General features: G+C 52.5%; 1 protein-coding gene across 10 annotated transcripts in view; it reads right to left on the bottom strand.

The window, feature by feature from the left end:
- PPFIA1 (PTPRF interacting protein alpha 1) overlaps positions 1–23,799 on the bottom strand; it is a 92,371-nt gene extending 68,572 nt beyond the window's left edge. For 7 of the 10 annotated variants that reach the window (XR_006714348.1, XM_045486240.1, XM_045486238.1 and 4 more), the window contains exons 1-2: positions 23,572–23,777; positions 22,075–22,338 (exon numbers count right to left, since the gene is read on the bottom strand). Coding sequence is in view for 9 of the 10 variants with exons in the window: in XM_045486240.1 (XP_045342196.1) it covers positions 22,075–22,338 (264 nt within the window). In the remaining variant the exon portion in view is untranslated. Of the gene's footprint in view, positions 1–22,074; positions 22,339–23,571 lie in introns of all 10 variants that reach the window. The other 3 variants (XM_045486246.1, XM_045486241.1, XM_045486237.1) reach the window with 2 other exon arrangements.
- Positions 23,800–24,120: the final 321 nt, after the last annotated feature.

The raw sequence follows: 24,120 nt of genomic DNA, 5'->3' as shown, positions 1-24,120 counted from the left end.
CTGATCGCGGTCTCTGAAACTCCAACGTCCATTAGCAGAAGGGGCAAACACCTACCTTAGGCGTTCTGGAATGCTCGTGCCTGGTATTTACATAAGGAAAGGCTTTACTGTAAACTGATCTTCACTTTGTTTACCTTTATGTATTTACTTTGAGAGACAGAGAGAGGGGGAGAGACAGAGAATCCCAAGGCTCAATCCCACAACTCTGAGATCATGACCTGAGCCGAAATCAAGAGTCAGACACTCAACCAACTGAGCCACCCAGGCACCCCTGTAAACTGATTTTTAAAACTTATTTTATGTTATAATTAGGTATTGTATTTACTTTCTGAAATTATGTGTTTAGATAGGGTTTTTGGTACTATTTCATGACAGCAAAGATTGTCATTAAAAATACTATAAAACAAAGTACCGGGTTGCTCTGGAGTGTAACAGACCTGCCAGGTCAAAGGTTATGCGATTCAGCTCTCCGTATTTGCAACGTCACAGATCGCAGTGAACTACATAGACGGGAGTTCTACTGGTCTGTCATTTCCATATACGTTTGTAATTTACAATAAAGAGAGGCTTTAGTGTCCCGACCAAACACAGAAATGTACACATCACAAACAAGCATCACCACCTCCACTGATGGCTAAGCCTGCACGATCACTCTTACGGCCCTGTGCAGAGTGAGGGCCCCTTACTACTTTGTAAGCGTGAAGCATTATTTGCAAAAAAACAAAAAACAAAAAAACAAAAAAAAACCATTTATTTTGTTCAAATGTCACAATTTCTCCATTTAGAATCTCTGCCTTTTTCAACTCCCCCATGACAGTAAGGGATAGATTAAAATCTTATCCTATTACACAACAGTGAAAGTGATCACAAACCTATGGTTATTCGGCTCAGTATCCAAATTATTAACGTAAATACTGCATATACGGTATGTGTGCCCAATTATAAGGCAACCACGAGTAAGAAGTGATTCCCCATTTTCCGATCTAGACAACTGCTCAAAGTCTTGGCTACTTTACTGTGTACCTGCTAGGAATGTGCATTATATATACAGGCAGCCCAGACTCAGACTCAGACTCAGCCCTACATGCCGATTACAATTCACAGAGAAAGGAAACTGTTCATTCTAGCAGCCTGCTCAGGTACTACACCTAACACGCTGATTTTCCACCTCCGGTTACATCACATGGATTTACAACATCTCCAAGAGATCCTTGAACCACGTTTCCCGCTTCTCTGCTGGGAGGACACTAGCACATCTTCTGGTGAACCAGTGTGACACCAACCACCACGTGGGCCCCCCCTCTGGCTGCCGAGCACTCTGGTTGCAGACACCGGGCAGACGACTGCTCCCGTGCTCACCCACCGCCCCGTTCCAGAACCACCGGGGGTCCTGCCCGAGGATGCCGGTGGTCTCCCTCCCGGCTACAACAGCACCATCCAAACAGGGGCCAAATAAATGCAGGGAAAGTGATGGGAGGGTACCCGTGTTTCAGGCACCCTGAACCTGAGAAGGGACCCAGTGCTGCCCTGAGGGAAGGCCGGTGCGCCTGACGGACACCCCCGTGCCTCCAGTCACGTGGTGTCAGGCCGGCCCCTGGCACCACTCAGGAACCGCCCTGACGGTTTACAGGTTAGCGGTTCTCCCAGGAAGTCTCAGGGTGTGCACGAGGTCCCCGTGAGTTACGTACAATTCGAACACACTTCAGTGCCGTCAGTTCACACGAGCGCTTCTGTTCTGCAGAGAATGCCACGCTCGACGCCCTCTTACGTGTGACTAGTACTCTGAACTTATTACAGACGACATCCCAGATGCGTGAGACGTGCTAGAGCCCACCTTCCAGGGCTCTCCCAGGTAGGAGTAGGTGCGATCGCGTGGACAGGACCAGAAATTTCCACCCACCTTCTAGCAGGTGCCTCCAAAGCGCAGGACTCTGAATGCAACAGGGCCACCGAGCCCTGCGTGTGACCGCGGGGGCCCTCCTGAGAGAATTCCAGAGGCCATGGCCAGCATTTTCACAGGCACGCAGGTGAGAGACAGCAGGAGCCCAAGGCCAGCACAGAAGGCCTCCCGCCGCAGCCTCTGGGGACGCCACCCGGAAGACGGGCCTCTTGGGATAAAGTAGGGCCAGCACAAGAAACCGTACCGGAAGCCTCCCGTGGCTCTGCGAGGCTGCAGGTCCTAAAGCGACCACACGGCCGGCGCTGCCCGATGTCCCCGGGACATCCCGCCCACAAGTCCAAGAGCAAGTGTGGCGGCCCTTGGGGCCACATGGCTCAGGCCGAGAGTGAGAAGACAAGTGAACCTGACAAGGGCTTTGCTTCTCTCCGGTGCACTTTCCACAAGAATGACACCGCCTACGGGAAAACGACATGGCCACGCTGGTGGAAACGGGCAGAATAAAGGGTCTGCTGTCGAAGGAGGAAGCAAAGCGTCTCTGCGGCCTGCAACCCCGACGCCACCTGTCACTCCACGGCCGGACTCGGGCCCTCGGTGACCACTTCCCGGTGAGCTCACGCCCCGCCCCTCTACTGCTCCCCCGTCGCCCGTTCTCCCGCACCCCTTCCACAGACCAGCCTCGGGACACCAGCCGAGCCCGCACGCTGCCCCCCCACCCCGCCCTCCTGAATGCCCGATGGGACGCCACACACGGGACTCGGCCACTCGACCTCCACGTAAGGGCGCTCCCGGCCCTCCGATCCATCCGTGCGGGAGCGCTGGGGCACACGCGGTTCCCCGGTCTGCTCATGGGGAGAACCCCCCGCCCCCGACGTGCTCACTCCCCAGGCCCCAGCGGAGCAGCAGCAAAGCGTGGTCGCCCAACAACAGGCACGCGTGGAACTAAGTCCGTGACGTCCCACTGCCGACAGCACCCCCCAGCGCTCCGGGACCCCCTCCGACCTCGGTTCCCGGCGTTCACACCTTGCAAACCTGTGTCACGAAAGCTTCCGTCCCCGACGGTCTTGCTCTCCAACTTAACAAGAAGCAGGGGTGTAGGCACCACACTGTAGCTGGAGGCACGTGTTCGGGATCGTCTCCGGGTAAGCTTGGCAGACAGGCACACAGGCTAAGAACGAGCAGCCCCTTTCATCTGGACACACGATTTACGGAACAAAAACAAGGTTTCTGAGGTGCCGTGCTGCGTATTAGAAGATTCAAACATCGATCTCAATGACTCTATCTCTGCTTCACGTCCCATATGGTTTTTGAAACTGTTCCCTGTCCCTCACCACGTGGGTTTCTCAGCCCCTCCACAGGGGTCACATAATTACCTCACTTCACACACCGAACACAGGCCCGCACAGGTCAGCGGGGCCCGAAAGTCACAGGTTAGTAAGCAGCTTAGGACTCAGAAAGCAACAGGGACGTCACCTTCGGGGGACAAGAGCATGCCAAGTACCCAGATCACGTCCCCGTGCAGGCCGACTGCGTGCGGGGTCCCAGGGGCGCGCGAGTGCACACTCGTCACGGGGTGCAGGGGGCTGCGGCCCCAAATCTGCGTACAGCACGGGCAAATGGATCGTATTCTCTACTGTACAGATGACACAACAGACTCGGGAGCGAAACGCTGTCCATGCATTAGTGCGAAGAGGTGGAGGGGAAGGGAGGGGGGCAACGGGGGGAGGGAGGGAAGCGCACTCAGTGGTGAGCGGTCCGCCGGTAACCCACCAGGAAACAAACAGACGGCCACGGACCTCCAGGAGACCTTTCTGTGATTCTTTCTGTCCCCCGCAGACGGACGACCTTGCTACACGCTTAAAACTACTATTTCATCTCTGTCTTCCCTAAAACTGATGGCATTTTTGGACGCCAAAGAAAAGACAAGAGAACAGGAAGCATCAGGCATCAGGCCTCATCCTCTGCTAGAGATGCGACAGACCCGGAGACTCGGTGGGTACCAGGTGGTCAGCGGGCCTCACGGGGCTCACCTCGGCCCTGAGAGACGGCGGTCTGACACAAGGGAAGGTGAGGAGGCACGCCCCGGAGCTGTGGAGGCCAAGGGAAGGAGGGCATGGTGAACACACCGGTGTGGCCAGAACGAGGGGTTCTGTACAGGGAAACGAGCGGAAGCTGAGTTAGGCCACAACGTGGGGGCTGGCAGTGCCAAACTGAATGAGTTTGGAGTCTGCCCCTGCGGCCACGGACAGGCCCCGCAGGAAAGCCGGCAGGGCGAGGTCCCGGCCATGCTGCTGGTGGCCGTAACATGTGCCGGGTGGGCTGGAAAAGTTAAAGGTGCGTGCGGGGCCTCATCCCGCTGGCCTGTGGCAGGCACACAGGGCCCGAGCTAGGGTACCGGAATCAGAAGGAAGGCAGGACAACGCTGGAAAAGAGAACACAGACAGAAACCGGGCCAGGGACAGGGGGCCGAGAGGGGAGGGAGGATGATCACAACTCGGAACACGTCATGCAGCGGGACACCTCTGGCTTGCGCGTAGAAGACGTGACACAAGGCGGGTCCGGGGCATGGGAGAACATCACAAAGGTGGGGCTGGAGACACAAACAGAGCCATCATCTTCCAGAAGGGCGGCTGACCCCACAACGTGAGCGCACGCCCAGAATGAAGACCACAGAGGAGAGGAAGGGCAACAGACGTCCTCGCACGAAGACGGTACTGTATTAAATGGAAACGGTCATCCCCACGTCTCTGCCCAGCAAGTGCTCCTTTCCCTCCATTCTTCCACAGACGTTCCCGAAGGTGAAGGAAACACAGACGTGGATACGAGCACCAGGCAATTCCCCAGCTCCCTGTAACTGCTGGCACTTTTTAAAGTTACTTTAAACTACATTATGTGTGTCAACATCACTTTCCGCAGCGTGACCATAAAGTTGCGAGTAGGGATGCGCCTGGGTGGCTCACTGGGTTAAGCGTCTGACTCCGACTTCGGCTCAGGTCATGATCTCACGGTTCGTGGGTCTGAGCCCTGCATCGGCCTCCCTGCTGACAGCTCGGAGCCGGCTTCAGATCCTCTCTCTCCCCCTCTCTCTGCTCCTCCCCCGTGAGCGCGCTCTCTCTCTCTCTCCCTCTCTCAAAAATAAACATTTAGAAATGAATAAAACGTGAAAACTTGCAAGGAGAGAATCTAAAGATGAGCTCCCAAGGGAAGCAATGCAGCGTTTGTTTTCAGAGCAGAGGAGATGTGCAACCCAAGTGGAGAGTCCAAGTAACGTCTCCACTGAGTGCCCTGGGGCTCTCTGAGCAGCGCACGGAGGTTCCTAGGCCTGCTCCGCGGGACGGGTCCACCTGGAGGCTGCTTAATAAACAGGCTAGTTCGCTAATGCTCACAGGTTCTCTGAAAACACCTCACCTCCAGGCAGCGCCTCACCCTTTCACAGTGACGACACGGTGGGGGGCAGAGAGGGCAGCACCGGCCACTCAAGGGCGCGGGCAAAGCACACAGAGCCGACCGACGGTAATGCGCTTTAAGCAATCTCTTCACTCATCGTCAAACCTTGCTGGGAACAAGTATTTCCAGAGTTTGCACAAGAAAGCCACCTTGGAGTGTACATTCTTTCCAACTCCCTCCCTCTGTTCTAACCACCGCCTACCTCCACGGGCCTTCCTCACCGCTACAAGTGACCACACACCTCTCACAAAGACAACATTTCTGTTTGCGAACGTTTCTTGTACTTTCTCCTCGAAATGCACTACAGATCATCAGGCACCCTCAACTTGAGAATGGACAGTTCAGCCTTCTCAGGGGAGAAGAAATAACACAGGGCCGTGGCATTACAGAAGAGATGAGGGAAGGAAGAACATCGACAACCCATTTCAACCTTTACTTGACAAGTGCTTTCTTCCTTTCCTTCCAGGGGGAAGCAGGGCACAGGGCGGACGGACGCGGCAGGCTTCCCGGATGACCCCAGCCGGGGCGTGCACGAGGAAATGCCTACCTGCCGTCTTCAGATGGCTTTACAGACACAACCGTCAGTGTCGTGAGTCGGCCGGCGACATCTGTCATCTGTCTGGCCACCCAGCCTCCGTGCCCCCTTCCCTCCCTCCGGGAAGAGCCCCAGGCCCCCAATCGCTGTCGGGGTCCGCGCCGCGCACAGGAGGCAACACGCACCCGGGCAGGACACACAGCTTCACCGGAGCCCTTCACAGCAGGACCGGGCTCCCACCTTCCCAGTTCCCAGGGTGACTCACTCCTCCGCATGGATCCCCCAGGTAGGTCTGGGACCAGGCCCCTGGACTCGGCACGCTCGCTCTCCCCACGACATCGTCACAACAGAGGGCCCTAACCACGTTTCTCAGCGCGGGTCCAAAGCACACCAGCTCCAAGTGGGAATACCCCGCGCTGCGGACGTGCTGGGGGAGGACGCCGTCACTGGGCACGGCACGTGTCCATGGTGCTTGCCCGTTCCCACGGCGCTCATGGTTACCTCTGGAAATCCTACAGAAAAGCACTTTCCACCGTACCGAGCTTCCCTGTGTGGCTCACCGGCGACTGCGGGAATACTGCCCACGTTCGCTACCGCTTCTCAATTACACGGGCTCTCGAGGGGTCTTCAGGGAGGCACCGTGGTCGCCGTCCCCACGCTCTGCCCCTCGGGCCCAGCCGGAACCTCCCTCTGAGCACGGGCTGCAGACCACACGGCACGAGAAAGCAGTTCCCTACGAACCATGCACGCAGGGACAGCAGAGAAAACACCTGTCCTTTCCCTTCAGACACCTGCCTCCCTGCCCTTCACCCACTCACGGTTCCTGCCGGACAGCTAAAGGGCGTGGACAGGCCGCAAGGGGGAAACGTGCCAGAAGCACCCCCACCCGGGCCCTGTCTGTGGGGAGGACAGAAGGGAGGGGTGCGCACGGGGGACGCTGACTCCATATGGGCCCCAGCGCTGACATCCGAGCCGCGAGGACCAGCAGGAGGGAAAGTACTGGAGGCCCCCAGACGTCTCTATGCCCCCGGGCCTTCCTCTGGAAGACGGGGCGGCGAACAACAAGGTGCACAGTATATAGTCTCACAGTGAGGACGTAATCCCACACGGAGGCCCGGAGGCCATCAGTCCCGGCTATGGACTCACTCAATCTCCAGACACCCGCCGGCCCAGCCCTTGAGCAGTGCAGCAAAGGGCAGCCGCTCAGGAATGTCCGCTAGATAAGGAGGCTGCTGCCCCCAGGATACTGACGAGGATACTGACGAGGGTACTGACGAGGACGCTGGAGGCTCAGGGAGGAGGCGACCAGGGAGAGACAGCCCGAGTCCTGCTAACTGCGCCGGGACAGACCGTGGGCCCACGCTGACCGAGCAGTGCGTGCGGGGAGCAGGTGGGACCCACGCGCAGACCCAGGCGGAAGCAGAAGCGATGGGGTGGCGGATGCCCGCACACCTGCTTCCGGGCATCCGTCCGCCTGGGGACAGGGACGCACCTACTTGCGGAAGATTCTGCCCAAGGACACAGTTTGCGGGGAGACTCCCTGGGTGCAGGTGAGGGGGCGGGGCCGCAGAGAGCCAGGGGAACTCTGCAGACTTTCTCCAGCCCTTCCCATCCGCGGGATGTCACCGATGAGCCCTTCCAGCACAGCAGACTCTGAAATCAACATTCAGGCTAGTCAAAACCATCTTGCCTGCCACTGCTCCCTTTCTATGTCGGGGCCCACAGGACACCGCGGCCTTACCTGTCGCCCACGTTTCCCCATAAATCATTTTCAGGCGGGGGAAGTGCGTGCCCTAGCTTCTGAACAGCACCTTCAGACTTCGAGAGAGACTGATGGCTCAGAAACACTGATGAGCCTCAAGGAGAACTTTAACTTTCACACGCAGGATTCAACGTCAGCATGCCATCGTGCAAAACCAATTTTTGGTTTTACTGTTGGCATAAGTCTCAAACCAGATAGGCAGGAGGGATAATTAGCCCATTTGCAGAGCAGAAAAACTTGGAAATGCAAGACATGTTTCAAACTCCCAAGTTGATTTTCTTTTTTTTTTTTTTCCCCCAAATTGATTTTCAGAACAAAATGACATTTCTTCCTCAGAATAAGAATGACATCCTGAAAGCCAAGGGTAAAAACTCCACGGGCGGGCCTTCCCTGCCAAGTGAGCCACAATCCCAGGCTGCAGAATTCAGCCAAGAGCCTACTTCTAGCTGCAGGGAAAAAACCTACAAAGTGGAAACATTTTGTCCACATCTCTAAATGCGCATCAGCAAGTGCCAACAAAGCTTTAGCTGCGCCTCATTCCTGAAAGAGAAGCGGGCACAATGACTGATGGCTCCAGGGCAACAGGCAAAACCCAGGACCAGCTCGTGCAAACCAGGACTCGGGGCCACCCTACCGGTAAGAGGTAAGAGGTAGGTGGCTCGGGGACAGGAGGAGCAAGACTGAGACTGCCTTTTTCTATAGTTCTGACTGCTAAACCATGTAAACAATGAAGTCCAAAAGAAAGACTCAAACCCTAAAATTAAGAATAATCAGAAACAGGGGCACCTGGGTGGTTCAGTGGGTTAAGCGTCTGACTCTTGATTTTGGCTCAGGTCATGAGCCCACGGTACCTGGGTCTGAGCCCCACGTCAGGGGCTCTCTCCCCCTCTCTGTGCCCCTTCCCTGTGCCTGCACTCTCTCTGGCTCTCAAAATAAATAAGTGAACTCAAAAAAAAAAAAAAAAGAATACACAGAACAAATAAACCTAATATCAAATTGTGCACGGTTATGTTACCAATCACATTGCTTTAAAACTCATTATTCTAAGTGCACAGTCTTGGGACACATTTTTTCTAAAACCCAGAAGAACTGCAAAGACATTCTAAAACGTCACTGCATAGGATGACTATACCAACATGGTATTACGAACTGAAACTATCTTGTGCGTATCAAGGAAATAATACAGACATCACGAGAAGTCAAAGTTGTTTAAGAGACAGGAGACCAGGGACGCCTGGGTGGCACAGTCGGTTGAGCGTCCGACTTCAGCCAGGTCACGATCTCGCGGTCCGTGAGTTCAAGCCCCGCGTCAGGCTCTGGGCTGATGGCTCGGAGCCTGGAGCCTGTTTCCGATTCTGTGTCTCCCTCTCTCTCTGCCCCTCCCCCGTTCATGCTCTGTCTCTCTCTGTCCCAAAAATAAATAAACTTTAAAAAAAAAAAAAAAAAAAAAAAGAGACAGGAGACCAGCATGAAATAAATCAAGGGGGAAACTAAGGTTTATGGTGAACAGAAGAAACACCAACATGAAATCCAACTTTCTCTTCTTACAAATATCTTTGTCTGGCTCTGTCTCCAGAAAGGACCTCAATGATGCCAACCCCAGTGACAATGAGCATGCCTAGCTCATTTGGATTTCCAAGTATCACTTGCACACTAAAAGGAACCCAGGCTCCTCAGAGGAAGGATTTCAGATCTGAGGCAGGAAAAACACAAAGTGAGCCTGGGACAAATTCCTGTGCCAGAAAACAGGGTAACATTCAAAGACTAACGGGGCCCTGGCCAAAGGACACGGGAGCCACTCTGAGGGGGACAGCAGAGTACCTAAGGAATAGGGATGACAACGGACCGTGGCACACTGAAGAAACACAAATCCGAGTGTCCACAGCAATTCCAAGGACAGAAGAATGACAGGAGTGCTCTTCACGGAAGAGGGCCTGTCGGTCCACGAGGAGGACAGGAGGACAGAGGCCGGACGATCCCTTCTGTAGCTCCCACGCGAGAATGGGTGTGCGCAGGACGCCAGGGACAACGCGGCCCACGGGGAGTGCCCCAGGGACTAGGGCTGTCACAGGCTCCGGAGGGGGTGCACAGAGAGACTCGGAGGGGTCTGGCGTCATCTGGCAGTCCAATGATCCTACCTCCGACCACAAGAAGGGGGCCACCGGAAACCACGAGCCTCCGGAGGCGATGCCCAAAACGGGGGAGACGAGGTAAGGCTGGAGGGCCAAAGCAAGAGGCGTTAAAGCCCCGTGGGACAGGGCGCCTGGGTGGCTCGGTCGGTTCGGCGTCCGACTTCGGCTCAGGTCACGATCTCGCGGTCCGTGAGTTCGAGCCCCGCGTCGGGCTCTGGGCTGATGGCTCGGAGCCTGGAGCCTGCTTCCGATTCTGTGTCTCCCTCTCTCTCTGCCCCTCCCCCGTTCATGCTCTGCCTCTCCCTGTCTCAAAAATAAATAAACGTTAAAAAAAAATTAAAAGAAAAAAAAAAGCCCCGTGGGACGGGGTTACGCGGCACTTACACCACAATACGGTTTATAAGCATGTTACCCCTATGATTGCCTAACCAAGGAGACACGTAAGTACGGCAAACTGCTAACGGCAAGGTCACTGCCTGCAGTCTCCTCCTCCCTCTAGATAAGAACACTTTCCCCAGCAGGAACACCGCCCGTCAGAATACGAGTTTTTTTTTTTTTTTTAATGTTCATTCATTTTTTATTTTTATTTATTTATTTTTTTAATTTTAATTTTTTTTCAACGTTTTTTATTTATTTTTGGGACAGAGAGAGACAGAGCATGAACAGGGGAGGGGCAGAGAGAGAGGGAGACACAGAATCGGAAACAGGCTCCAGGCTCTGAGCCATCAGCCCAGAGCCTGACGCGGGGCTCGAACTCCCGGACCGTGAGATCGTGACCTGGCTGAAGTCGGACGCCTAACCAACTGCGCCACCCAGGCGCCCCTGTTCATTCATTTTTTAGAGAGACAGAGACAGAGACAGCGTGCGAGAGGGGAGGGGCAGAGACAGAGGGAGACACAGAATCCAAAGCAGGCTCCAGGCTCTGAGCTGTCAGCACAGGGCCCGACGCGGGGCTCGAACCCAGAGGCCGCGAGATCATGACCCAACCCGAAGCTGGCTGCTTAACCGACTGAGCCACCCAGGAGCAGAACAGGAGCAGTTTGGAGGGTCCTTGTACACAGGACAAACATGAGTCCCCAAACGAGCTAGTTACCACGTTGCTCAGCAACACCCAGCACTAAAGGCCAGCAGGCAGGACACAGGTTCAGGAAGAAAGGCCGTCTTCTCAGAGAGTGTGGCGTATTGTACACGGATGGGGCAGGATGCCAGCATCTCTGCCCAGCAGGAGGCGACCCCCGCCCCACAGCCAAGCTGCTGCGAGGCGACTGGGGCCGGCGCAGGAAGACCGCAGGACCCGGCCCCTCCCCAAGTCCAACCGAGTGAAGACAGGGTACAGATCTCCAGGGACCTCACAGATGGCTTCTGAGACAGGCAAGCTCCACGCCACAGGACCCACAGACTGGCAGGGAGAGGGAACAGCAGGAAGGAGGCAAAGCCGTCTCCCTGGCTTCTGACCACCGGACCAGAGGGCAAGCTGCTCCGTTCACAGGACGAGGCACAGGTGTGGGGAGGAGGGTGGTGGCCCGTGTGGAACTCAAAGAGCCCACGGTCCGCCCAGATGGAGCTTCACTACGAGGTGCTTGGAAAGGCGTCCGGGAGACAGAGTGGGGTGCATGAAGGAGAACACAGGGCAGCCGAACCTCCCAAGGAAAACCGCCTCCCCGAGTCTGACCCACGCCGACCCATGGGACAAAACGGCCATCCTGCGGCCGCACTGTGCACACGTTCCCCCTATTCCACCCAACCACACACTCCCATGCCCTTCTATTGCTCTCCGTAAAACCGCATACGTCTCTGGGCGCGGTAACTGCAGCACATAGCGTTCAGCACCTAGTACCGTGCCTGCCACGCACTCCAGAACAGGTGAATACTTTGGTGTACGCCTTGTACCCACACGCGTAAATATTACACACGCTGCTTTTAAAGATTACGTAGTTCTGTATAGGATATAAAGACGCACACTGTCCTGCGCTTTATGTGACGGGTGATGTGAGGGGCTTGGACCTGTTGCCTAAAGCACGAATCTTAGAGCTCAACCCACGCATTAGAAGGAGCCACTCTACCCAACGGCGTCTACACTGCATCCATTCTTGTCTCCTCCCCCAACCCACTATCCACACAGAACCAGCACCAGCTTTTAAAAAATTCAACCAAATCGTGCCAGTCCCTCCCCCTGAGGCCACAATGCCCCGGGGCCCTCAACTGAAAACCCAGCTCCTGGCGGGGCAAGGCTCTGTCCCACCACCAGCTGCCTGGCGCCCCACCTGGCTCCCCTTCCATGGCTTAAAACAAAGCCAGGTTTGTCCTTGACCCCGGCCTCTGCCCCTGCAGTCGCAGTGCTGGGAGAGTGTTCTCTCGGCCTCGGCCCCTGAGCAATCTCTCCCGAAAAGGCCTCTCGTGGGCCACAGTGTGCCAGCAGGCAGCATCTCCTCCTAACTCCTTCCCTCTTTCAGGTGTGCCTCCACCACGGTCTCCAAGGAGCACAGAAGCCGGACGCCGGAGCCCGGAGCCTGTGACGGTGCAGAGTCACCAAGGGGCTCAACAAGGGTGGGCGGTTGTGCCTGTGCAGATGCTTCAGGTGCGGCAACACAGAAACCCTTGTGGTGGGGGCTGCACTGCAGTTGAGGGGCATCCCGCCCCCAGCCTGCTTCAGATTCTGGGTCTCCCACTCTCTGCCCCTCCCCTGCTTACACTCTGTCTCTCTCTCTCAAAAACGAACACGAAAAAAAATTAAAAAACAAACAACACTGATCAGACACCGTGATCAAGTCACAGAGTAAGTGTCACTTAAGCCATCCACCTCCTCGGCCTGCCCTGTATGGCCAGATCGTCACCACAAAGCCTGCCCTGGGCGGGCGCCCGGCAGGGGAGGACAGTGGCACCGGGGGCTGGCCCGCTGACACCATCACCACTCCACGGACGCGGGCTGAGCGTGGGCAAACTGGAGACTCCGATTAGAAGAACGACGGGTACTAGCCAGGACTAGTGGGTTCCGTTTTCTCCCGTACCAACTGATGATGACCAACACGCTTACTGTGACTTCTAGGTCTTCCCGCCTTCACTTACACACGAGTAGTCTGTAAACCAACCCATCACAGACCAGAAAATACGAATACGATTTTAAGCGTGTCTGAAGGCATCGAAGAGATACTGAGGCGGCCACGACCGGAGGGACTGAGACCGCAAACAAAAGGGAAGCCCACGGAGCCAACTCTAATATTCAGAGTCCTCTCTCTCCCTCAAGGCATTGGAGGATTCTGATTTTCATCAGGGATTTGAGACAATATACCAATGAGCTGGAAAGGAAACAGAACGGAAAGCCAGGCAGAAAGTCGCGGCTAACCGAGCTCTGGACACCCCAGGGAGGCACAAAAAAGGACCCCGGCACTCAGCAAGCACGGCCTGAGAAGCTGAGCCTTCAGTGATCTCACGGTGCTGGGGAGAAATAACCAGGCTTCAGGACCTACCACGAAGGAGGGGCCCTGGGAAACACTCCGGGCCTCCAGATGGAGATCCTGGAGGGTTCCATGGGGGTGGGGGGCAGCGCACCTTACAAAGCCTGGGCCCCACTCTCAGGTCACTCGCGCCTGACTGGGCCCAGAAGCCTCCCCACGCAGGGTGTGTCGGATGAAATGCTGAAGGAATACAGCCCCACGAAGAGCCTCTACACTTCTCCATAACGTCCCACATGCAATTAAAAAAAAAAAAAAAGAAAAGAAAAGGGATGCCTGGGTGGCTCAGTCGGTTAAGCATCCAACTTCGGCTCAGGTCATGATCTCACGGTTCGTGGGTTCGAGCCCTGCATCAGGCTCTATGCTGACGGCTCAGAGCCCGGAGCCTGGTTCAGATTCTGCTTCTCCCTCTCTCTCCGCCCCTCTCCTGCTCATGCTCTCTCTCTCAAAAGTAAATAAACAGTAACAAAAAAAAAAAATTAGTAAAACAAGTAAAAAGTAAAAGAAAGAAAGAAAGAGAGAGAGGCACAGGGTAGCTCAGGCTAGTCAGTTAAGCATCCAGAACTTGGTTTCCACTCAGGTTTGTAAGTCTGAGCCCTGGGTCGAGCTCTGTGCTCACAGCATGGAGTCTGCTTGGGAGTCTCTCTCTCTTCCTCTTTTTCTGCCCCTCCCCTGCACTCTCTCCCTCTCTCTCAAAATAAATAAGCACACTTAAAAAAAAAAAAAACCAAGGTATAACATAAGGACCAAAAGAAAAAAAGAACAGAAACAGACCAGGAGGAGACCCATAGATTGGAATTACTGGATGCCAATGTCAACTGTTCAAAAACATATTTGACAAATGGGAAATTTTCAGAGAATCAAAACAGATTCTAAAACTGAAAATTATTGTAGCTAAAATTAAGAACTCAATCTGTGGGCTTACCAGCAGACTAGACACGGGTGAAGAGAGACTCAGTGAACTGGAAGATAGGTCAGTAAAAAAATATACCTAGACAACAGTCAGAGTTTAAGTCAAGAAAATAGAGGAGCCCAAGGGACACACAGGACATGGTAAAAAGGTCCAATGAGAACCCTCAAAGTAGAGGAAACACAGAATGGGGAGTACTAGATCCCTACAGAGGTTAAGAGTCAAAACTTTTCCAAAACTCATAAAAGAACCAATACAGTGACTCCACAAAGAATGCCTGAGGGAAAAAGATGTAAAAAGTCACAAGAGGAAAAAGATACCACCTTCCATGGGACAACAACACTAGCAGCTGACTTTTCAAGAAAAGGAAAGGAAGCCAGATGATGGATTAGCATCTATAAAATGTTGAACAAAAATAACCACCGACCTGGAAGCCTTTACCTAACAGAAACGTTCTTCAAAAGTGAAGGCAGGGGCGCCTGGGTGGCGCAGTCGGTTAAGCGTCCGACTTCAGCCAGGTCACGATCTCGCGGTCCGTGAGTTCGAGCCCCGCGTCGGGCTCTGGGCTGATGGCTCAGAGCCTGGAGCCTGTTTCCGATTCTGTGTCTCCCTCTCTCTCTGCCCCTCCCCCGTTCATGCTCTGTCTCTCTCTGTCCCAAAAATAAATAAACATTGAAAAAAAAAAAATTAAAAAAAAAAAAGTGAAGGCAAAGTAAAGATTGTTTTGGGGGGGAAAAAAAAAAAAAGGACAACTCACCAACCAAAGACACGAACCAAAAGAAGTATTAATGCAGCTCTTTGAGGAAAAGAAGTCTCTGACAGAAACATGAAAATACAAGGAATGCAGAACAACTTCACAACAGAAAGGGTAACTATGAGAACAAATCGTAACAAGCATTAACTGCACAACGCCAAAACCAATCTAAAATTTAAAAATATTACCCGACAAAGAAGGTGAAGGGGAGCTCAGTGCAGTTCAAGTGTCAAAGGAAAGAGCAGGGTCAGGGAAGGAGTGCAAATACTGAATCAGGCATAAGTTTAAAATGCACCTCCATCTAGCAATATATATATACTCCAATAACCTAACAGAGAAGTATACAATTAAAAAATACGTCATACTTCTAAAAGAAGGCCAGAGAGGGGCACCTGGGTGGCTCAGTTGGTTGAGCGTCCGACTCCGGCCCAGTCATGATCTCACAGTTCGTGAGTTCGAGCCCCACGCCGGGCTCTGTGCTGACAGCTCAGAGCCTGGGGCCTGCTTCGGATTCTGTGTCTCCCTCTCTCTCTGCCCCTCCCCAGCTCATGCTCGCACTCTGTCAAAAATAAATTTAAAAAACTTAAAAAAAAAAAATCTAAAAATAAATAAATAAAAGAAGGCCAGAGAGAAAAAGAACACAGAACAGGTGGGACAAAGAAGAAACTAGTAATACGGTACATGTAAACCGACGAATCAGTCATGACATTTAAACAAACACTCCGAGCAAAAGGTAAAGACTGTCAAATTCATTAAAATAAAACTAAGCAGGGGCGCCTGGGTGGCGCAGTCGGTTAAGCGTCCGACTTCAGCCAGGTCACGATCTCACGGTCCGGGAGTTCGAGCCCCGCGTCAGGCTCTGGGCTGATGGCTCAGAGCCTGGAGCCTGTTTCCGATTCTGTGTCTCCCTCTCTCTCTGCCCCCTCCCCCGTTCATGCTCTGTCTCTCTCTGTCCCAAAAATAAATAAATGTTGAAAAAAAATATATTAAAAAATAAATAAGTAAATAAATAAATAAATAAATAAAACTAAGCATACACCGTCCACAAAGGTCCACCTTAAAATGTAAGATCACAGACAGATGAAAGTAAAAGATACCCAAAACCCTACCGAAGAGAAAACCGATGTGGCAAATAGGACCAGGCAATAAAGGAACCTCTAAAGCAAAAAACACTACTAGAGACAAAGAAGAACGTTTCGTGATGAAAGTTCCGTCTACCAAGAAAACAAGAGTTCTAAATTTGAATGTACCTAATAGCGCAATCTCAAAATACATAAAAATTGACAAAAATAGAAAAGGAAAAATAGCCACATCCATAATCACGATGGGAGACTTGAAGATACATCTCTCAGTATCTGACAGAACCGACAACAACAGAAAAACCAAGGGAGGAGGACAGGGCTGTCCAATATGCGGTCACGTGCTTTATTTTAAGTACTTGAAATGAGGCTCCTCCAAACTGCGATGTGTGGAAAGTATAAAATGCACAGCATAGTTTAAAGACAATACGATAAAAGAGAATGCAAAATATTTCATTAGCTTTTTCTCACGCTGACTATACACCGAAATGATATTTTGGATATGCGTGTTAGTAATATTATTAAACTCATTCTCGCCTATTCCTTACTTGATTTAAAGTGGTTACCAGAACCTGAATTACGTCATTAACAAACTTCATCTAACCTATAAATATAGAATACTGCATTCCCCACAATACACATTATTTTCACGTGCCCAAGGAACAGTTAATGAAAATGAATATCTGCTAGGCCATTAGGAAAGTCAACTCATCTCAAAGGACTGAAATACTGCAGGGCATATTTAGGGATTGCATTAGATTAACAGTTTATATCCTCCCAAAATTCATCACCCCCAAAGTGATGGTATGAAGACAGGGAGACTTTGGGCAGCTGAGAGAGCACCGTCACCCCTGCCACCACATGAGGACGGGGAGAAGCAGGCTGTCGATGAACCAGGAAGCTGGCTCTCACCTGACACTGAATCTGCAGACGCCTTGATCTTGAGAACTTCCCAGTCTCCTGAACTATAGGAAAGAAGCTTCTGTTGCTTATTAGGCAGCCAGCCTATGGTATTTTGTTACAGCCACCCAAAAACACTGAGACAGATACCTTCATGGAATTAAGCTAGAAATCAGCACAAAGAGAATGAGAAAATCCCCCTAAACATCAAGATGCGATATGCTCCTAAAAATTGTTATGAATTAAGAAAAAGATGCCACAATGAAAGTTAGAAAATAGTTTCACATAAAAGACAATAAAAATCTGGCTTATCAAAACTTGGGAGATCAGTAAAGGTGTGCTTAAAGGAAAACTTACAGCTTTAAAATACACATATTATAGGGACACCTGGGTGGCTCAATCGGTTGGTGACCGACCAACTCTTGATTTCGGCTCAGGTTATGATCTCAGTGCCACGGGATCGAGCCCCGAGCCAGGCTCCGCACTGAGTGAGGAGCCTGTTTGAGATTCTCTCTCTCTCCCTCTGCCTCTCTCTCCCCTGCTCACATTCTCATTCTAAAATGAATAAACAAACAAGCAAATAAGTAAAATACATATACTGGAAGAGAAGAAAGGCTAAAAATCAAATTAAATATTTAGTTCAAGAACTAGAAAAAAGAACAGCAAACAAATACAAAGTAGACAGAAGAAAAAACAGACCAGAAATTAACTCAATAGAAAACAAATATTAAATAGCAGAAATCAAAAGGGCACCCAAGTTGGTTCTCTGAGAAAGAGACAAAGCACCAATTACCAATATCAAGAATTTTTAAAAGGAAGTATCACAACAGATGCTGCAGATAGGAAGGATATTATAAGCTACTTTACACTTATTACTTGGAAAGTCTGGGTGGTCTGAGCAAATTCCTAGAAAACAAAATGCCTTATCTAAACAGACACAAGAAGAAATATAAAATCAGAAAAATCATATTTCTACAATAAAAAATATGAATCTGAAATTAAAAACCTTCTCACAACTGCACCAGCAGGTTTTGCCTATCAATTCTTCCAAAAAGTAAACACAAAAAAATTCTTCTGGGAAAGCACAAGGTGTGCTTCCTCCCTTGTTTTATGAGAGCAGCACAACCTTAACCCCAAACCCCAGCAAGGCCGGTACCAGAAGTACAACCGAAGACCCACCTCTCTCATGAATACAGATGCAAGAATCCTAAGCAAAGTATTAACAAATAAAATCCAGTGAAAAGAGAATACATATTCTTGGGATTATTCTAGAAGGACAAAAACATTTTTAAGTTAAACCACAACATTATAAAAACAAAACAAAACAACACTTGTCCCAAAAGATGGAGAAATCACATTTAAGAAAATTTAATATAATTTAATTGATGATTAAAAAAAAAAAAACCTTAGGAAACTAAAAATAGAGGAGAATGTTCATATTTTGATAAAAGTATCCACCAATAAAGCCACGGCAGGTGTCATATGTAGTGGTAAAATACTGAAAGCTTTGGGGCACCTGGGTGCCTCAGTCAGTTAAGTGTCCAACTCTTGATTTCAGCTCAGGTCATGATCTCACAGTTTGTGAGTTCGAGCCCGACATCAGACTCCGTGCCGACAGTGTGGAGTCAGCTTGGGATTCTCTCTCTCTCCCCTTCTCTCTCTGCCCTTACCCCATGCACTCTCTAAATAAATAAATAAGTAAACTTTAATAAATACTAAAGATCACCTTGCTGGAAACCAAAGCAAAAATGAACTATTGGGACCTCATCAAAATAAAAAGCTTCTGCACAGCAAAGGAAACAATCAACAAAACTAAAAGGCATCCGACAGAATGGGAGAAGATATTTGCAGGTGACATATCAGATACAGGCTTAGTATCCAAAATCTATAAAGAACTTATCAAACTCAACACCCAAAAAACAAATAATCCAGTGAAGAAATGGGCAAAAGACTATGAACAGACACTTTTCCAAAGAAGACATCCAGATGGCCAACCGGCACATGAAAAAATGCTCAATATCACTCATCATCAGGGAAAGACAAATCAAAACCACAATGAGATACCACCTCACACCTGTCAGAATGGCTCACACTAACAACTCAAGCAACAACAGATGTTGGTGAGGATGTGGAGAGCAAAGATGTCTTTTGCACTGCTGGTGGGAATGCAAACTGATGCAGCCATGCTGGAAAACAGTATGGAGGTTCCCCAAAAAACTAAAAATAGAACTACCCTACGACCCAGCAATGGCACTACTAGGTATTTATCCAAGAGATACAGGTGTGCTGTTTCGAAGGGGCATGTGTACCCCCATGTTTATAGCAGCACTATTGACAATGCCCAAAGTATGGAAAGAGCCCAAATGTCCATCGACGGATGAATGGATACAGAAGATGTGGTATATATATACAATGGAGTCTTACTCGGCAATCAAAAAGAACGAAATCTTGCCATTTGCAGCTACATGGATGGAACCAGACTGTATTACTCTAAATGAAATTAGGCAGAGAAAGACAAATATATGACTTCACTCCTATGAGGACTTTAAGAGACAAAACAGATGAACATAAGGGAAGGGAAGCAAAAATAATATAAAAACAGGGAGGGGACAAAACAGAAGAGACTCATAAATACGGAGAACGAACTGAGGGTTACTGGAGGGGTTGTGGGAGGGGAGATGGGCTAAATGGGTCAGGGGCACTAAGGAACCTACTCCTGAAATCATGGTTGTGCTATACGCTAACTAATTTGGATGTAAATTTTTAAAAATTAATTAATTAAAAAAATCACCTTGCTAATAAAAACAAAAATACCGGAAGCCTTTTCTCCAATATCCGGAAGGAGACAAGGACACCTCTTCTCACCGCTTCCATTCAACACTGTACTGGAGGCCCCAGCCAGCACAAGGCAAGAAACATAAAAATGGCTACACTGCTTGGAAAAAACAAAGGAAAGTTAGCAACAGGCAGCACCAAGAGAATGGAAGGCAGACACACACAAGAGTGTGAAAACATCTGCCGTTCACGGATGTTCAAAATACACAGAAAGAATTCCTTCGAATCAATAAAAAACAAAACAGACAACCCAATCATAAAATGGGCAAAAGGCAATTATTTCACAAAAGAAACACGCAAGTGGCCCAGAAGCACACGGGGGCGGGTCCCGAGGGAGCAGCACGTTCGCACCACACCTCCCGGCACCCGGGCCCCAGCACACAGCTCACACACGAGGACCGGCACCAGCAGGCATCGGCCAGCCCCGAGCGCCCGCGCACCGTTGCCACCACTCACGCCCCGCTCCGCCGAGCACACCCTGCAGAGATGTACGCGGATCCGCGGGGCGGCCTCTGCACGAACTGGAGCGCCCGCAGGAGAAAGAATAAGCCGTGCTGTGCTCGCACACTGGGCCCTCGACGGCAGGGGAGGACCGGCACAGCCACACGAGGCAAGCAGGCGCATCGCGCGCGCACAGCGCTGAAGGGTTAGCCCGTCGCGAAGCCAAGAACATGCCAAAGCAATCGCTGGTGAAAGTCAAGACCGTGGTTTTCGGATTATGTTACAGTTACAATTTTTTAGAGTATTATTGCTCGCGTACACAACGCGCCCACAGCACAAGCGTACTCACTTTACTTACATACCTATCCGCCCACACTACCAGCTGCCAAACGTGAGACGGGGATCAGGAGAGGGAAAGGTCCGGAACAAGTTTACTCAATGGTTCCCGTGTTTCTGAAATGCCGGTCTCCGGTCCTCAGGGGAGGTGGGGAGGCAGGGTGGTGGGGAGGTCCTCAGGTGGGGAGGTAGGGCGGTGGGGAGGGGGGGAGGGGAGGTGGGAAGCCAACGTTGCATCCTCCACTCAGCGAAGCACTCCCAGGCTGAAAACAAATCACTGAGCGACTGTGTCACCACCCCCCCTGGTGTGACAACCTCTATTGCACAAAACTGCTGTCCCTTCCATTCTGTCGTGACGTGGTGTGTCCTCAGTCTTTCAAAAATCTAGCTGCTCAAACACAGAAGCATTTCATATGCGCGTCGGTGCACCACCTCAAGTTCCACTGAGACAAATACAATTACAAAACAAAGAAACAAACAAAACTACGTAAAACCGAAAAACGTACAAGCACAACGAAATCCTGGTAGAGCTTCACTTGGCCTGCGCTCTGGAGCTCGCGGAAATAAAACCTGGCCTAGACACTCCAGATGATTTGTGAGGCTCCTGTGAGAAAGCCGTGACGGTTCTCTGCCCCAACAGAAAAGGAGCGCTACAGGAATAACGTCAGATTATTGTTGCTAAAAAGGAAATGCAAACGTTGGGCTTATCAATCTTTCAGGAGAGCGGACCACAGCCAAGAAACACATTCGGGCTAGCAATTATTCATTTACTACCTGCGCACTGCAGACCCGCACACGCGTGTACGCTGGATCCTGGGTAAGCCGAGGGACACCGACGTGGCACGTGAACACCCAAGCAGCCCCCGTGCCTCCCGCACGCTCGGTGCCACTCACCTTCTGCCTGCCTGGGCGACGCTTTCGGCCCTCACCTACCATTACATCCTCGCTCAGCTCCGCCAGAAAAAGCCACGAAACGCAGGCCCGGGCAATCTACCCAGACCAACAACTTCAGTGTTCTCTCAAGCTTTACGATTCTCATCAGCCACAGGGAAAGTTCCAAAGGAATTAATCTCAGTCTCACAGCCCCCATAACAACTTTGGTTTATAAAACACTGGTGTTCGTGCAAAGATGGCCTGTGAAAAGATCCTTCCTGGGAAATCAATCCAGTCTGTCCATTAAATTTCATTAGAAAATTGGAAATCTGTGACAAAACCCGGGAGGAGTACACGTGCAGCAGGAAATGGCCTAACATGACAGAAGAGACGGCACCACGCAGCCTGGTTGCCTCACGGCCCTTTCCCAAAATCTTTAGGGCGGCGTCCCCCATCTCCGCGGTTCCTCCTGCTTCCCGAGGAAAGGGACAAGCGTTACGAGGTGCACAGAGTAAAGCGCCTGACTTTAGAGCACCGCGGACTCTGTTCCCCGCCGGGGGGTCAACTCTGTCCGAATGTGACTTACGAAAACCAGGACCACCACTTCACAGATGGTCACGCACGACACTCACCCAAAATATTAACACCACGAAAGCCGATACTGGGACACGACGTTTAGAAGGAGAAAGTCTGAGAGGGTGCAGGTGAAAAGCATCCGTACCTGTGGAAGGGCAGTGTTGAGCTGTCTCTGCAAGGAATCTCTTTCATGACCGACCTCATGCAACTTCCCCTGGGTCAACGCCAGCGTTTCCTGAGTCTCTCGCAGTGTGTCCAGGAGACGGTCCCTCTCCTCCAGCATGGACACCATCAACTGCTCAAAGTGGGAATCTGCATCCGGCTGCGAAGGGGAGCCCGACCCGTGGGGCCCGCTTCCTCCGGGCGGGCCTTCTGCCTCACTGATGGTCGGCATCACCTCGCACATCATCTTGAAATAAAAGACCCAGGCTACGGTCATCAAGTGCAAACTAAAGGCTCCCACAAACCTGCAACTTTACGGCTACCTGTAGCTAATAACTGAAAGGTTGGCGGCCTCGTTACTCTCAGAGCTGGCTGTTAACGCTCTGAACAGACGAGAAGCCGGGAAAACACAAAGCCCAAGTGCCAGAACACGCGAGATGAACACGTGTGTACGGACAATAATCCACTTTAGGGGTAAAGACCCAAGCCTATCCCTCCCCTAAAGGACAAACCCTGTGGCATTTTGTTTGCAAAGCTGTACTTTCTAGTTGTTGAAAACAAGTGTGCTTCTGTAAACTTTTTTTTTTTTTTTCCCCGATTTCCCGGTGGGGGGAGAGAAAAAGTCAAAACCCATGCCACCCAATCATTTTTCAGGAAGAGCACAGAAGGAGCATACAGCCAGTAAACCTGACAAGTACAAAATCCGTCAGGCATCTTATAGGAATGTGTGCAGTCAGCTCCCGAGGAGGGCTGACGGCTCCCCGAATTCTCGGGCTCGATCCGGTGAAGCGCTAAAAGGAACTGGATTCCTTAAGGGCCGGGAAAGGTGTTTTCCAACGGCTGCAAACGAGCAACGGCCAGTCAACCGAACTTACGTAAGTTCACAGCCAGAAACAAAAAAGAGAGAGAGGGAAGAGGAGAAAGAAAACTTCCACAAATGAAGCAGGTCGCTCCGGCCGCGGGCGGCCAGGAAGGAAGGAAAAGCGAAAGGGGAGACTACGAGCCGCTCCGAAGGGTCTCCAACCGCACGCCGGCACGAGGGCCGGGGGACCGGTTCCCGAGGCTGCGCCCGGGACAAGGCGATGCCCGGGGCTGCGCGCCGGCCGGCGACAACGACCTCCGCCCCACTCGCGGCCGCGCCGGGCGCCGCAGAGCCGCCGGACCCCGGGGCGGCGGACGGCCGCCGCCAACCGGAGCGCAGCCCGGGTCGCTGCTTCTCCCGGCCACAGGTCCTCGGGCCCCGCGCCCGGCGCCGGGGTGACCGAGTGACCGGGGCCACCGGGGCGCCGCGGTCAGGGGAGGGAGCGGCGCGCGGCCGCAGGAGCCCGTCCCTCGGGGCGCGTCCGCGGGGGGTCCCGGCCGGGGAAAGGGGGGGGGCTGACAGCGAGCGCCGAGCAGCCGCCGCGGGGAGGGGGCCGGCGCCCGGGGCGACCTCGGCCCCGCTCCGCCCCGAGCCCGCGTCGGTGTCCCGCTCCCTTACCTTGCTCGCCGGCGGGAGCGGGCGAGGCTCCGCGGCGGTCGCGGGCGGCTGCTCGCTCCGGGCGAGCTCGGGGCCCGACGAAGGCAGCCCGCGCCCGCGCCCGCCGGCCCCGGGCCCGCAGCCCCCAGTCACTAAGGCCGGCCCGCGGCCGGACACTGGCGGAGCGCAGGAGGAGCGGGCCCGGCTGCGCGTCGCCGGCGTCAACGTGCCCGACGTCGGGCGCGTCGGCGTGGCGTCAGCGCCGAGCGCCGCGGGCCGGCCCCGCCCCCTGCGAGGAGAGCCGCGGGGGCCGAGTGCGCAAGCGCCGCCCTCTCGGGTGGGCGGGGCGGGCCTCCCGGGAGCCGATTGGCTGGGTGCCGCCGGAGCCCCGCCCCTGCCCAGGTAGGGGGTCGCCCCGCGGGAGCCGCGGCTCGGGGCTGAGGTCCGGCTCCCCGAGGGCACCTGCGCCACGTATCCTCCTACAGCCGCGGGGACGCCGAAGGCCGTTACCGAGCGTCCTCTGTGCATCAGGTTCTGCGCCAGACCCTTCCCAGACGCCACGTCCACACA

Source organism: Leopardus geoffroyi, chromosome D1 (assembly GCF_018350155.1).
Source record: "Leopardus geoffroyi isolate Oge1 chromosome D1, O.geoffroyi_Oge1_pat1.0, whole genome shotgun sequence".
NCBI classification, from domain to species: Eukaryota; Metazoa; Chordata; class Mammalia; order Carnivora; family Felidae; genus Leopardus; species Leopardus geoffroyi.
The sequence above is the reverse complement of the archived record's forward strand: the minus strand, read 5'-3'. Positions and strand labels throughout refer to the sequence as shown.